At 40.3% G+C, this 15,833-nt stretch overlaps 1 protein-coding gene and 1 long non-coding RNA gene across 2 annotated transcripts in view; one reads left to right on the top strand and one right to left on the bottom strand.

Moving 5' to 3' along the window:
• Positions 1-5,844, top strand: part of LOC119851345 — a 68,068-nt gene extending 62,224 nt beyond the window's left edge. The window contains exon 9 of the long non-coding RNA XR_006279498.1: positions 4,800-5,844. This is a non-coding gene — a long non-coding RNA (uncharacterized LOC119851345). The remainder of the gene's footprint in view (positions 1-4,799) is intronic.
• Positions 1-15,833, bottom strand: part of PRKAG2 (protein kinase AMP-activated non-catalytic subunit gamma 2) — a 428,376-nt gene that overhangs the window by 39,791 nt on the left and 372,752 nt on the right. Inside the window, 2 exon segments of the mRNA XM_038389209.2 lie at positions 6,410-6,468; positions 9,018-9,099. Coding sequence (XP_038245137.1) covers positions 6,410-6,468; positions 9,018-9,099 — 141 coding nt within the window.

Below are 15,833 nucleotides of genomic sequence, written 5' to 3'. Positions count from 1 at the left end.
CCTGCATGATCATGATACAAAAGGAGCACTTAAAGACGATAAAGTCATTGCGGAGAAACTAAATGAATTCTTTGCTTCAGTCGTCACGGCTGAGGATGTTAGGGAGATTCCCAAACCTGAGCCGTCCTTTGTAGGTGAGAAATCTGAGGAATTGTCACAGATTGAAGTGACGTTAGAGGAGGTTTTGGAATTAATTGATCGACTTAACAGTAACAAGTTACCGAGACCAGATGACATTCACCCAAGAGTTCTGAAAGAACTCAAATGTGAAATTGTGGAACTATTAACTATAGTTTGTAACCTGTCCTTTAAATCCACTTCTGTACCAAACAACTGGAAGATAGCTAATGTAACACCAATATTTAAACAGGGCTGTAGAAGTGATCCTGGCAATTACAGACTGGTAAGTCTAACATCAGTACCAGGCAAATTAGTTGAAATAGTAGTAAAGAATAAAATTGTCAGACACACAGAAGAACATAAATTGTTGGGCAAAAGTCAACATGGTTTCTGTAAAGGGAAATCATGTCTAACTAATCTATTAGATTTCTTTGAAGAGGTCAACAAACGTGGACAAGGGGGATTCAGTGGACATAGTGTATTTAGATTTCCAGAAGCCTTTGACAAGGTCCCTCACCAAAGGCTGTTATGTAAATTAAGTTGTCATGGGATAAGAGGGAAGATCCTTTCATGGATTGAGAACTGGTTAAAAGACAGGGAACAAAGGGTAGGAATAAATGGTAAATTTTCAGAATGGAGAGGGGTAACTAGTGCTGTTCCCCAAGGGTCAGTCCTAGGACCACTCCTGTTCAACTTATTCATAAATGATCTGGAGAAAGGGGTAAACAGTGAGGTGGCAAAGTTTGCAGACAATACTAAACTGCTCAAGATAGTTAAGACCAAAGCAGACTGTGAAGAATTTCAAAAAGATCTCACAAAACTAAGTGATTGGGCAACAAAATGGCAAATGAAATTTAACGTGGATAAATGTAAAGTAATGCACATTGGAAAAAATAACCTCAACTATACATACAATATGATGGGGGCTAATTTAGCTACAACTAATCAGGAAAGAGATCTTGGAGTCATTGTGGATAGTTCTCTGAAGACGTCCACGCAGTGCGCAGCAGCAGTCAAAAAAGCGAACAGGATATTAGGAATCATTAAAAAAGGATAGAGAATAAGACGGAGAATATCTTATTGCCCTTATATAAATCCATGGTACACCCACATCTTGAATACTGTGTACGGATGTGATCTCCTCATCTCAAAAAAGATATGCTGGCATTAGAAAAGGTTCAGAGAAGGGCAACTAAAATGATTAGGGGTTTGGAATGGGTCCCATATGAGGAGAGATTAAAGAGGTTAGGATTTTTCAGCTTGGAAAAAAGGAGACTAAGGGGGGATATGATAGAGGTATATACAATTATGAGTGGCATGGAGAAAGTGAATACGGAAAAGTTATTTATTTGTTCCCATAATATAAGAACTAGAGGCCACCAAATGGAATTAATGGGCAGCAGGTTTAAAACAAATAAAAGGAAGTTCTTCACTCAGTGCACAGTCAACCTGTGAAACTCCTTGCCTGAGGAGGTTGTGAAGGCCAGGACTATAACAGGGTTTAAAAGAGAACTAGATAAATTCATGGAGGTTAAGTCCATTAATGGCTATTAGCCAGGATGGGAAGGAACGGTGTCCCTAGCCTCTGTTAGTCAGAGGGTGGATACAGATGGCAGGAGAGAGATCACTTGATCATTACCTGTTAGGTTCACTCCCTCTGGGACACATGGCATTGGCCACAGTCAGCAGACAGAATACTGGGCTAGACGGACCTTGATCTGACCCAGTATGGCCATTCTTATGTATTTATCAACACTGAATTTCATCTGCCATTTTGTTGCCCAGTCACCCAGTTTTGTGAGATCCCTTTGTAATTCTTTCCAGTCAGCTTTGGACTTAACTATCTTGAGTAATTTTGTATTATCTGCAAACTTTGCCACCTCACTATTTACCCGTTTTTCCAGATCATTTATGAATACATTGAACAGCACTGGTCCCAGTACAGATCCTTGAGGAACCCTGCTATTTAGAACTCATCTGTGAAAACTGTTGATTTATTCCTACCCTTTGGTTCCTATTTTTTAACCAGTTACTAATGGAGGAGATATCCTTCCCTCTTACCTCATGATGCCTACTTTGCTTAAGAGCCTTTAATGAAGACCTTGTCAAAGGCTTTCTGAAAGTCCAAGTACACTGTATCTACTTAATCACACTTAAACACATGCTTGTTGAGTCCCTCAAAGAAATCTAATAGACTGGTAAGGCATGAATTCCCTTTACAAAAGCAATGTTGGCTCTTCCCCAACATATCATGTCCATCTATATGTCTGATAATTCTGTTCTTTACTATAGTTTCAACTGATTTGCTTGGTACTGAAGTCAGACTTACTGGCCTGTGATTACCAGGATCACCTGGTAAAAAAATCCTTGTTACATTAGTTATCTGCCAGTCTACTGGTACAGAGGCTGATTTAAGCAACAGGTTAGGTTACATACCACAATTAGTAGTTTTTCAATTTTACGAGTTCTTTCAGAACTTTTGAGTGACTACCATCTGGTCCTGGTGATTTATTACTGTTCAGTTTATCAATTTATTCCAAAACCTTCTCTACTGACATCACAATCTGGGACAGTTCCTCAAATCTGTCACCTAAAAAGAATGGCTCAGGTTTGGGAATCACCTTCATATCTTCTGCAGTGAAGACTGATGCAAAGAATTCATTTAACTTTTACGCAACAACATTGTCTTTCTTGAGTGCTGCTTTAGCACTTTGGTCATCCAGTGATGCCATTATTGTTTGGCAGGCTTCCCGCTTATGATAAACTTAAAAAAAAAATATTTGCAGAGAGTTTTTTTGTGTTATTTGCTAGTTGCTCTTCAAATTCTTTTTTGGCATGCTAACTATACTTTTACACTTGACTTTCCAGAGTTTATGTTCCTTTCTGTTTTCCTCAGTAGGATCTGACTTCCAATTTTAAAAAGATGTCTTTTGGCCTTTAATTGCCTTTTGCTCTATTGTTTAGCTAAGATAACTTTTTTTGGTCCTATTACTGCTTTTTTTATATGGTGTATACATATAATTTGAGCCTGTATTACGGTACAGGTTGCAGGCCTTTCACTCTGTGACAGTTCCTTTTAAATTTCCATTTCTAGCCTCCTCATTTGGGGAGCCTTCCCCTTTCTGAAGTTAAATGCTACTGTGGTAGATTTCTCTGGTACTCCCCTCTACAAGGATGTTACATTTATTTACATTATGGTTGCTATTATTGAGTGCTTCAGCTACATTCATCTCTTGGACCTAATCCTGTGTGCCGCTTAGGACTAAATCAATAATTGCCTCTCCCCTTGTGGGTTTCAGGACTAGCTGCTCCATGAAGCAGTCATTAATGGTGACTAGAAATCTAGAAATTTTCTCTCTGCATCCCATCCTGAGGTGACATGTTCCCAGTCAATATGGGGACAATTGAAATCCCCCATTCTTATTCGGGCTTCTTTTTTGGTAGCCTCTCTAATCTCCCTGAGCATTTCACAATCACCGTCACCATTCTGGTCAGGTGGACAGTAGTATATTTCTATTGCTATACTCTTATTATTCAAGCGTGGAATTTCTATCCATAGAGATTCTATGGTACTGTTTGATTCATTTAAGATTTTACCTTATTTGACTCTATGCTTTCTTTCATATATAATACAACTCTTCCACCAGTGTGACCTTTTCTGTCATTCTGAAATATTTTCTATTGTGATATTACCAAATCCCATTGAGTATCATTGTTCTACCAAATTTCTGTGATGCTTATTATACAAATACATACCCTCATTTAATGCCAGGCACTCAAGTTCACCCATTTTAGTATTTAGACTTCTTGCATTTGTATTTATTTACAATAAATGCATCTGATGAAGTGAGCTGTAGCTCACGAAAGCTTATGCTCTAATAAATTTGTTAGTCTGTAAGGTGCCACAAGTACTCCTTTTCTTTTTGTATTTGTATATAAGCACTTACAAAATTTGTCCATATTTAGTTGTCTGCCTTCATGTGATGGAATGGAACTTTTCTTCATTTGACTGTTTCTCTTCAGTTCCTACCTATACTTTATCAACTTCTATTCTCTCCTCTTTACTAGACTAGGTAGATAGAATATCCTCTTTAATAAATCCTCTCCTAAGGGATGTTTCTGTCCGATCCATGTGCTCCTCTGCATCTGCCTTCTCCCAGCCCTTAGTTTAAAGAGGACTTAGGAGAGTCTTTAATTTTACATGCCAGCAATCTAGTTCCATTTTGGTTTAGGTGGAGCCCATCCTTCCTGTTTAAGCTCCTACTTTCCAAAATTTTTTCCCAGTTCCTAATAAACCTAAATCCCTGCTGCAAACACCATTGTCTCATCCACACATTAAGACCCTGCTGTTCTGCCTGTCTAAATGACCCTAGGCATGGAACTACAAGTATTTCAGAGAATGCTGCCAGGAAGGCCCTGGACTTCAATCTCTTACCTAGCAACCTAAAATTGGCCTCCAGGACCTTTCCTACCTTTCCCTATGGCACTGATACCTATGTATATCATGATCACTGGCTCCTCTCCAGCATTGCACGTAAGTCTGTCTAGATGTCTCAAGAGGTCTGCAAAATCTGGCAGGCAATTTACCATGTAGTTCTTCCAGTCACCACAAACTCAACTATCTATATTTCCAATAACTGAATCCTCCATTACTATTACCTATTTCTTCCTAATAACAGGGGTCCTTGCACCTTGAGAGGTATCCTTAGTATGAGAGGATGACATCATCCAGAAGAAAGGTCCCAACCATGGGAGCATTTCCCACCGCTCCAGCTTGATGTTCTCCTTCCCCAAGACTTTCATCCTCCTCAACAGCACAGAAACTGTCAGACTGGGGGTGGGACCACTGTACTGTGTCCCAGAAAGTCTTGTCTATGTACATTTGTCTCCCTTTGCTCTTCTAGCTCAGCCACTCTGGTCTCAAGAGCCTGTGTCTCTGAGGGCTGCAAATGACTTCACCATTTTTTTTTTTATTTTAAAGTGGAGGACAAATTTTGTAAGTAATTTATGGAATTAGTTTTTGCTTTTAGTTGATTTGCCTTATTAAAAAAACTCCCCGTAGGTTTTCCTTCCAGATCGTGGGAGATGTTGACCATGCCCAGTTATCTACAGTGGGTGGCTATGTACAGGTCCCAGTTTTTAGTCCTTGCACGAGGGGATCTCACCCTTTGCAGGGCTTATGTTTCTGTTGATGGGGGATCAAAAGGAAAATAAATGTTCCAATGTACCCAAGAGTAACTTCTTCCCAGAGCCAACTCAAAGAGGAAAAGGCCAGCAGTACTTTCTTACTTCAGGGCTATTTAAATAGCAGTTTTCTAGACGTCCTTCTGGCTGGGTAGCTGAATTGGGCTCGCTCTGTCAGGCTTAACCAGGCTGTTCATTGCATTCCCCATTGGGAGAGAAGATCTCCTAGATGGGAATTCCTGCTATGGCTTCAGGAGTTGTTACAGCCATTTTCTGCTCAGGGTGACCTCTCCCCCTAGCTAACTGCAGTTTCCTCCTCTTTAAACCCCTCCTCCTACACAACATGATTGTCAGAGCTGGAGAGGCGGGGCTAGCCCTGCACACAGAGCCTCTCTGGCACCTTCCTCATCAGTGTGCGATCTATATAACTCATCACTCCCCCCAATCTCCCTTTTTTTTTTTTTGTCCACCTGAATAATGCTGTATGTGATCGAACACGTGCAAATCACATATTTTGAATCAAATGTACAATAAAAACCTTAAAAAACTATGGTCAGATATTTTTTTAAAAGTACTTTTCACACAAAATCACTTTTACGTAGAATCACTATTTTACACTGTTTAACTAGACCTTTTACAAAAAAAAAATCTTAGTAGTAGTAGTATTATAATAATAGTGCCTAAAGTTCAAAATCAACCTAGATTCTGTATCTAGATCCAGCCAAGATGATGGCCCCACTGTAGAAGGCACCAAACACACACATAATACAAGACAGTCCATGCCTTGAAGAATATAATTAGAAAAGACAAATGGGAAAGAAATGTTACCCACCTTTACAGATGGGAAACTGAGGCAGAGAGGGGCTAAGTAATTTGCCAAAGATCACAGCAAGTCTGTGGCAGAGCTGGAAATTTAATCAGAGTCCCAGTCCAGTGCTTTGACCAGAAAGCCATCCTTTCCTCTCAAAAGCACAATAAAGCATTTCTATAGCAAGTTAAGCTTCTAAAGGTTGTACAAATATTAATCAATTTTCAATGCTTTTGATTTGCATTTATACATGCTATGGTTGTTAATGATACAATTAAAGTCTGATATGGTACTTACCATTGGAGACTTATAGTATCTATGCAGTATATTAATGAAATCTGTAATTGTTAACATTCCTGTAACAAGTGGAAAAAATATAACAGCATTTAGAAAAGGCATCTTAAAATGATCTTAACTATGTTTTTATGTTTTTTAAAATATTTACTTCTAAACTGGTGTAGTTCACATTGTGGACTAATCGAACACAACATTTTAAGAGTTTTATAAATGGCCAATAATTTCAAAAGCATGCATACTAAATTCTCCAAGTTAGCACTGACACAATAGACTATAACAGAAAGAACAGACTCTGTACTGGTAGAAGTTGGAACCAAACTCCTGGATCTGGATATTGCATCTGGCCCTTTTATCTAACAAGTTTAGTCAAACAAACCCTGAACTAGGATTGCCTCCCTGCCTACATTTTTTTTTTGGATGGGGATGCGGGGGAGATAAAGGGTTTCAAAATCCAATTATGCAGTTTGGGACTCAGGTCCACCACTAGTCCCTTTTGTGAATCAAACATGCACTTAAAGAAAATTCAAGCGGTAGGCAGATTCATAGAAATTAAGACCAGAAGAGATTATGGTCATCCAGTCTGACATCCTGTATAACACAGGCCAAAGAACGTCACTCAATAATTGTTGCAGCAAGATCACAACTTCTGTTCGAACTAGAGCATATCTTCTGGAAAGATATCCAGTTATAACTTAAAAGATTAAGTGACAGTTCATCATATTCTTAGGTGTATATAGATAGGATAATGCAATTTCCGTCAGTAACACCAAGTTATCAAAAACATTTTTTTTTATTTTACTGAAGTCCTACAAACTGAGCAAATTTCATTCCACCTAACGGATTACTACTCCTGCAGCTGAATTTCTGAAAGACATATGAACAAGCATTCAGGGGAAAAATGTCAATTTCTAGAGGTCAACTTTAATTGACCAGAAATCTGAGGAGCAGAAATCAAAACTCAGCATTGATCAAGGCACACAGTCCTTCATAAAATTACTAGTGCTTCCCATGGCTTTGAAATATTAAGTTTTTTATAATTTATTTCCAAGAACCTCTCAATCTACATGCCAGGTTACACAGAAATTATTTAGAACTGTCACTATGATCCTGTTTTTCAAATGTGATATTGACATAATGCTATACTCCAAAATTAGAGAAGAAAGCTGCTAAGGCTTCTAATTAGCAATATAAGGAGCCAAATGCATTTCTAGCCCTCTCAGGATGAACCCAAGTTATAGCATTCCAGAGTAGTTCTGTATTTAATGCTTTTTTGCTCTGCAATCCATACAGAACAGAGATATACATGTAGTCTGAACAGCTTACTGGGATATTAAAATAAGACAGTGAAAGAAATGAATTTAAAAGGGAAAAAATTGGATTGTATCTTTTTATGGTGTAAAGAGACCTTTCAGGCCTTCTTTATTCACCACAAAGCAACACAAGAACATAAATCCAGTTTGTTTCTTTACATGTTACCTGTAATACACAAATTTGTGAGTTTTACTTTATCTATAGGAGACTCTGAAGCAAATAAGTAGTTGGGCTTGACGCTACTTTTTTTTTTCTACGTACATCAAAGCCTGGGAGGAGAGTATCACCATGTTACTGTGCAGTCACACATGCATATTGGAAAGCGATGATAGTGAAGAAGGTAACCATTCTGGTGGTAGACTTTTTGGCTAGCCCAGCTGTATGTATAGTAAACATTGCTTCCAATTTGAAGAATATTTTCATTGGGCTAGTCAGCCTTTATGTATATTAGTTAAGAGTGGAAAAGAAAATCTTAAAAAGTTGACGAAACACTACTCCTTCAGAATGGACAACTAGCATCACCCAGGCTACATCTCTTGAGATGATTTATACAATAAACTGACAAGTAAGATTTTTAAAGCTTAATTTTTGCTGAGAATATTTATATATTTAAAATGTAAATGAAAAGTATTTGAAAAATGCCCTGAAAACCAGCTAGATTTTTAGGCTGGAATTTTCAGAAGAGCCTAAGGGAATTAGGTGTCCAGTTTCCACTGAAATCCATTGGCAGTTGGGTGCCTAACTCCCTTAGGTGCCTCTGAAAGTCCCTGCCTCAGTATTCTGCCTTTGAGGTCTCATGCTACGCCCTCCAATTCCCAACCCCTGAAATGATAAACATAAAATAAAGCAACCAACCACTTGGGACCTCACTGGTTAGGCTTACCTAGTATTTCCAAACCCAAGTGTTCTAAAAAGTCATGAGTCAGGCCCATCAAAATTGTGAAATTTCAAAAAGTGTGTGTTCTGGTTTTTGAGCCCTTGTAGTTCATGTCTTCAGGTTCTTGTCTGCAACCCATGAGATCTGGAACATTACTTTCATTTTTAAATGAAAGTGGAGATTCTCATGTAGCTACCCTGAGTTCAGCATCTGAAGTTCTAAGAAAAAAAACCACCATGTTTTGAGAGACTCATGATAAAGTCACAGGAATTAGCAACACTTCAGCCTTCGCTGGAGGAGTAAGAAAACTCACCACCAGATGCGTTTCCAGGATATGCAACACAACCCAGCTAATGTTGGCTCCTTTCTCTTCCACAACCCCACATTAACTCCCTGCTGAAAAACACCAGCTCTCCTTACCTACAAAACTCTGCTTTTTACTCTCCCATAGTGGAGCTGCTCGAACACCATTTGCCACCAAGGCAAAGAAAGCCTTCTTCACCTGCCAGAAGAAAAAGCAACCAAACAAAATCTTATTGACATTACACCGTCATATTAGAAGAAACCAACAGGGTAGTATACGTAGAATCACTAGTAAAATGCAGTTAGTCAGTGGATAGTTTTGTTTAAAAATAAAATACATTTTTTAAAAATAGTTAAATACTGACCAAAAACAAGATAAAATCTTTATCTTATGCTCGTGTGTCTTTTACATGAGAGTCTCTGATAATTAGGTACAGCTGAAAAAGTTATGTCCACACTTTACCTTAAATTTGCTTCTTTCATCAGTTTTATGGCACACACTTAAGGTGATGCACAAATAGACTGGACTTTAAAAAAAAAAAAAAAAAAAAAAAAAGAGACCATCTGTGATAATGTAAGAGAGCTCTCAGACTACCAACTCAAGAATATAGTTTGACAGAGATTGTAACGTAATGTCTTTAGAAAGACGATATTGAGTCACCTGAACAGTAGTTAGTTGAACTTTCTGAGTAGCAACATTTGCATGAGAAAAGGTAGAAACTGAACAGAAGTCTCATTTCCACTCCTGTTCCTGTTAGTTTTTGAGCTTTTGAATGATTATACAGGTTTCTTAAAACAAAAATAAAACAAAAACAAAACAAAAAAAACCCTCAGCTTCATCTGATTAAGTTATCCAACAAGTTAGTGAATTTTGCTAAAAGATAATCATGGGGCACACATTCTCTCTCCTACTTAAAATAATTTTCTGATCTCAGTTTTAAAGTCACGGATTATAAATGTGGTCTTTAAAATAAAAATAATCCTGTGAAATTTGTGAACATGGATTACATGCATCAGATGGTTGCATTTTTTTAAAAAGTTATTGAATGTTAGATAAAATCTTTCATGAGCACTACCTGATAAAGACAACAGATGAGAAATTCCTCTCTTCTCAATAGAAGCATTCTTTGAGGGCAAGAAACAGTCATCCCTTCAGAGAAGGGACAACAAAAATCAGAAGGACCGAGTCTGATGAGTATTAAAAGGTGTAAAAAAATAAGTCCTTGTGGAGAACACAGAGCAGAGAAATCAATTCATGTACAGACATGTGAAGCTGGAGAAAGGGAAAATTCTGTCTTATCTGTGACTTTTCATTGAAGGACACTCCATGTCAGAGTCCTCAAAGTGGGACATTCTCTAGAGGCAGAATAGATCTTTGTTTTGAGTCTGGGTTCAGGATCATCCCTCAGGAATAACTCTTCAGGAGGACAGCTTCCAAAGCTGAAAAATACTAACTATAAGAGTGCTATTTAATTCAAATCATTTGAAGCAGAGCCTTGAAATGAAATTTAGGGGCTTCCTGGAGAAACACCCTCCTTCCCCTTCAAACCACTTAACAAGTGAGCAATAATCTGAAAAAACAACCCTATGCAATCCCTACATGGGCCAAACTATCTGACATGGAGTCCTAGAATGAATGTTCGTAGGTAAGCCAGAATTTTCACTTTCTCAATCCCCTCCATGCAGCGCAATGCAGAAAGCAGTAAGTCATCCCCACCATCGCCAGGGAGGGACGATTCAACCATGTACAGTAAAAGCTTTGTTATCTGGCATGTTGGATAAATGGGAAGTGCAAGTAAGTCAAAAATTCCGGTTAACTAAGAGGGAGGGAGTTTGGATGCGGGAGGGGCTCAGGACGGGGAGTTGAGGCATGGGAGGGGCTTTGTGGTGCTGGATCCAGGCATGGGTGGCTCCCTGAAAGGTGGCAACATGTCCCTGTTGCTCCCAGGTGACGGTGCAGCCAGACAGCTCTGCATGCTGCCTCCATCCGCAGGTGCCACCCCCACTGCTCTCATTGGCCATGGTTTCTGACCAATAGGATCTATGGAGCCAGTGCTCGGGGCGGGGGCAATGCATGGAGCCTTCGTGGCCGTTCCTCAGCCTAGGAGCAGCAGGGACATGTCACTGCTTCCAGGGAGCCACACAGAGCCAGGCAGGGAGCCTGCCAGCCCTGTGCCAACTAGACTTTTAATGGATATCAGAAATGCTGGTTTCTAGAGCTTTCTGATTAGTAAGTGCCAGATAACACAGTTTTTACTACATTATTGAAAAGGAATTTAAGGACTACTGAGGCATCCTGTTCCTTAAGGCCCTTCTCTACCAAACGTGCATCACTGAAGTTGAGGATGTTGACTCTATAGTGTTTGAGACAGTGTGGATGGAAGGCCCTATAACAGCTTTGCAGACCACCTCAGCTTTAGAGAGGTCTCCTGCACTTTAGAGGATCTAGAGGAGAGACTGTCTCATAATAGATTTTAAGGCTTTATACTGCCCTTTTAAGGGCTGATTTGAGCAATATCCTTCACCAGTACTGGGCCAAACCCCGTTTGAGGGGCAAGAGTGATTTACCAGGGAGATTGAAAGGACCATCTGCAGGCACGTCTCCCTGAAGAAAATAGATAATTTATGGCTTCCTGTGGGACCCCAGGGGCTGGAAGGGGAGAGGAGATAGGCCCATCACCCAGATAAAGGAATCTGACTCACTTCTCCCAATGCTCACAGATGCTGGGTCCAGGCTAAGGGGGCCAACTTCACTGAATGAGGAAATGAACCAAAGCCACCAGAGAAAAGTGACTCACTGGTGACTCCAAGAGGTCACAGGAGTTGGCACCTTTCATGGCAGTCAAAACCTTGCAGGTTTGGAAAGGGGGAATGCTTTGTGGCCTTCTCAGACATCCAAACATGGATCTTACCTATTTGCTGGCCAGGAGTGGGAATTTCTTCCTGAGCGTTGCTTTGGGAGGTTGGAGAGCTCTTACCTTTCCCTGAGTCTATGGAGGCTACAAACAAACAAACAAATTTTCCTGCTTTGTCTGCAAGCTCTGCTCCAAAGGAGACCTGGAATCTGTCTTGTGTGCCACTCAGAGGCAGAAAATTCTGGTGAGTTCTTCTTGAGGAAGTGATCCTAAACCTAGGCTCAGGCCAAAGGTCCGGTCTGCCCCAATTGCTATGAAAATGCGGAATGACCCCATGTGAAGACTATCTGACATGGAGGGGACTGAGTGATACATTTGTCTGCTGACCAGATAAAGTTCAAACAGCAGGACTACAAGCTCCTACATTGTTCAAACCTGTGTTTATGCTCATACAATCTATGGCCTCTGCAGAAACTGTCCTACTGGTGCCAATTCATGCTAGTTATAGAGGTCTGTGATATTCCTACCAACATACAATGAACTGCAAACAGATAAGCTCATTTGAAACTCTGATCACCATCAAAAGTTGCCAACAGATACCAGAGTTAGTTCTTATTAGTATAGGGCAAGAACGATGGTATCTTAGTTATTCGTGTGCAGTAACTATTGGCAAAATCCAACTTTTTTAAACCACTTATTTTGGTCCACTACCAACCTGGCCCATATTTAACCACGGGATAAAGAGGTGACAAGAGCCATTTAGTCAGTCATTCAATTATCCAGAAGTTCCCTCGCCCCTTCCATATTCTGTTGATCCTTACAGGTGGTTTTGTTTATATAATACCAGTCACCATAATGAATTTGTATGTCCTGTACTTATAATACTGACTATATTCAAAAATTTTACTACAAGAACTTGAGCAAAAGTTGGGCAAAAAAAGTTTAAGATAATTTTAGTAAAGCATCAATAACTTTAATGGGTTAGATTGTGTCTTTTAATCATGGACCATAGCAAAAGGCTGTGCGCAGTTGTATATTGTTGCCATGTTGCCAATGCCTCTCAGAACTCCAGGGCATGTAGAGGCTGTGAATGTGCTACTACACTAATATATAGTGCAAATTGCTGGCTGGTACAATAGGTACATATTTGCCCTTTCCCATCCTCTGGGGTACTGAGCATTCTATACTGTCAAAGAGTGCTGGGGCTGTTATTTCATCTGGTCCGCACGCAGAGCAGGGAAGTAGTGAGTAAGGGGCACCTACATCAAAGGTCAGGCAAAATCTAGCCTTAAATAACCATGTACATACTTTTTTTTTTTAAACACACCCCGCCCCCACTATAAGCTGACAGCATGCTAAGTGAATGGTTCTAACGGGAAATGTGAGTAAACTGTTCACTCCAATATGGGAAAAAATGTGTGTCAATGGTAAAGAAAATGTTTATGAAGCAGAGAAATGAACAGATCAGAGTTCTCCAACAAAGGAAACAGCAGCAGCAAAAATCTACAGCATAAAATAGGTTTTTTGTGATGCCAACCCTGCTGAAGTCAAGTAAACCAACTGGTAGAAATGGAATAGAGCACTATAATTTATTGAAATTTAAACCCATAGATATTACATGAAGTTACTCAAACTTATATCCATATCCATTTCCTTAGGAAATTCTCCTGAGCAGAGTTGGTTTAAATCCTCTGTGATTTAAATACTCAGGCAGAGGAAGAAACTAGTTTGTGCCTGTTAATCTGCACTTATTAGTTGTGAGAGGACTCACTGAGTCTCTCTGCAAAGCAATAAACGAAGGAAAACATTTAATGTTTACAATGCTGAAGGGCAAAAGGGTGGGGAAGAAGGAATGGAGGATAAGAATTTGTCCGTCAATACCCTTCTGAGCCCTCACGGGGCTGTTATGCCCACATTTTGTTCTCTGCTTTGCTTGTAGCATAGCACAAAGTGAGTCTCAAATTTCTCAAATTTTTACTGTTGTGCTTTGTTAATAACCTTAAGTTTAGATTAAGAAAGATAGTAACAGGGTAACAAGCCTTCTGGATGCAGGGGAAGCAAATGTGATAAATCTCTACTTTAGTAAGGCTTTTGATGCGGTCTCACATGAGCTTCTCATAAGCGAACTAGAGAAATATAGCCTAGATGAACCAACAACAAAGTGAATAATCACCTTGTTGGTATATCAATGGTACACAGTCAAGGTAGAAGGGCATATCAAGTGGGGTCCCTCAGGGATCTGTTCTAGGTCTGGTTCTATTCAATATCTTCATAAATTATGTAGATAAAAGCACAGAAAGTACACAAAGTTTGTGGATGATACCAAACTGGAAGGGGTTGTAAGTGCTTTCAAGGACAGGATTAGAATTCAAAACGAGCTTGACAAACTGGAGAAACGGTCTGAAACAAACAGGATGAAATTCAATAATGAAAAATGCAAACGTACACCACTTAGGAAGGAATAATCAATTGCACAAATACAAAATGGGAAATGACTGCCTAGGAAGGAGTACTGCAGAAAAGGATCTGGGGATTATAATGGATCACAAAAATAAATGAAAGCCAACAATGTAATACTATTGCAAAAAAACTGAACATCATTCTAGGGCAGGGGTTCTCAAAACTTCATTGCACGGCAACCCCCTTCTGATAACAAAATTTACTACACGACCCCATGAGGGGGAACAAAGCATGAGCTTGCCTGAGTGGTGGACCAAAGTCAAAGCCCGAGTCCCACTGCCCCAGGCGGGGGGGACAAAGCCCCAAGGGTTTAGCTCCAGGCAGGGGGCCTGTAACCTGAGCCCCGCCACTCAGGCTGAAGCCCTTTGACCCTGGGATGGTGGAGCTCGGGCTTCAACCCTGCGTGGTGGAGCTTGGGTTTCGACTTTGGCCCTGGGCCCCAGAAAGTCTAAGCCAGCCCTGGTGACCCCATTAAAATGGGGTCGCAACCCACTTTGGGGTCTTGACCCACAGTTTGAGAACCACTGTTCTAGGATGTATTAACAGGAGTATTGTAAACAAGATTTGAGAAAAAAGAAAAGGAGTACTTGTGGTACCTTAGAGACTAAAATTTATTAGAGCATAAGCTTTCGTGAGCTACAGCTCACTTCATCGGATGCATCCGATGAAGTGAGCTGTAGCTCACGAAAGCTTATGCTCTAATAAATTTGTTAGTCTCTAAGGTGCCACAAGTACTCCTTTTCTTTTTGCGAATACAGACTAACACGGCTGCTACTCTGAAACCTGTCAAGATTTGAGAAGTACTTCTTCCACTCTACTCTGTGCTGATTAGTCCTCAACTGGAGTATTATGTCCAGTTCTGGGCAACACATTTCAGAAAAGGTGGAAAAATTGGAGAAAGTCCAGAGGAAAGCAACAAATATGATTAAGGTCTAGAAAATGACCTATGAGTAGGGTCCTACCAAATTTACGGCAGTGAAAAATGCATCACGGACCGTGAAATCTGGTCGCTCCGGTAAAATCTGGTCTTTTGTGTACTTTTACCCTATACTATATAGATTTCACTGAGGAGACCAGCGTTTCTCAAACTGGGAGTCCTGATCCAAACAGAGGTCACTGGGGTGGAGGTGGGGGTTGGGTCTGCAAGGTTATTATGGGGGCATCGTGGTATTGCCACCCTTACTTCTGCACTGCCCTCAGAGATGGGTGGCTGGAGAGTGGCAGCTGCTGGCCAGGCACCTACTTCCGAACGCAGCACCCCGCCAGCAGCAGCACAGAAGTGCTTACTTCTTACCCTTACTTCTGCGCTGTTGCTGCTGGTGGCACTGTCTTCCAAGCTGGACTCCTGGCTAACACCGGCCACTCTCCAGCCGCCCAGTTCTGAAGGCAGCAGAGCACAAGTAAGGATGGCAATACCACAACCCCCTTACAATAACTTTGCAACCCCTCACTTCTCCCTTTTGGATCAGAACCCCTATTGTTTCAACACTATGAAATGTCAGTTTTAATTAACTGAAATCATGAAATTTATGACATTTAAAATTCTATGCAGTGAAATTGACCAAAATAGACTGTGAATTTGGTAAGGCCTCAGGTATGAGAAAAGAGTGAGAAAGTT

The sequence above is a fragment of the Dermochelys coriacea genome, chromosome 2, assembly GCF_009764565.3.
Source record: "Dermochelys coriacea isolate rDerCor1 chromosome 2, rDerCor1.pri.v4, whole genome shotgun sequence".
Taxonomy (NCBI): Eukaryota; Metazoa; Chordata; order Testudines; family Dermochelyidae; genus Dermochelys; species Dermochelys coriacea.
This window is presented reverse-complemented; position numbering and strand designations above follow the sequence as displayed.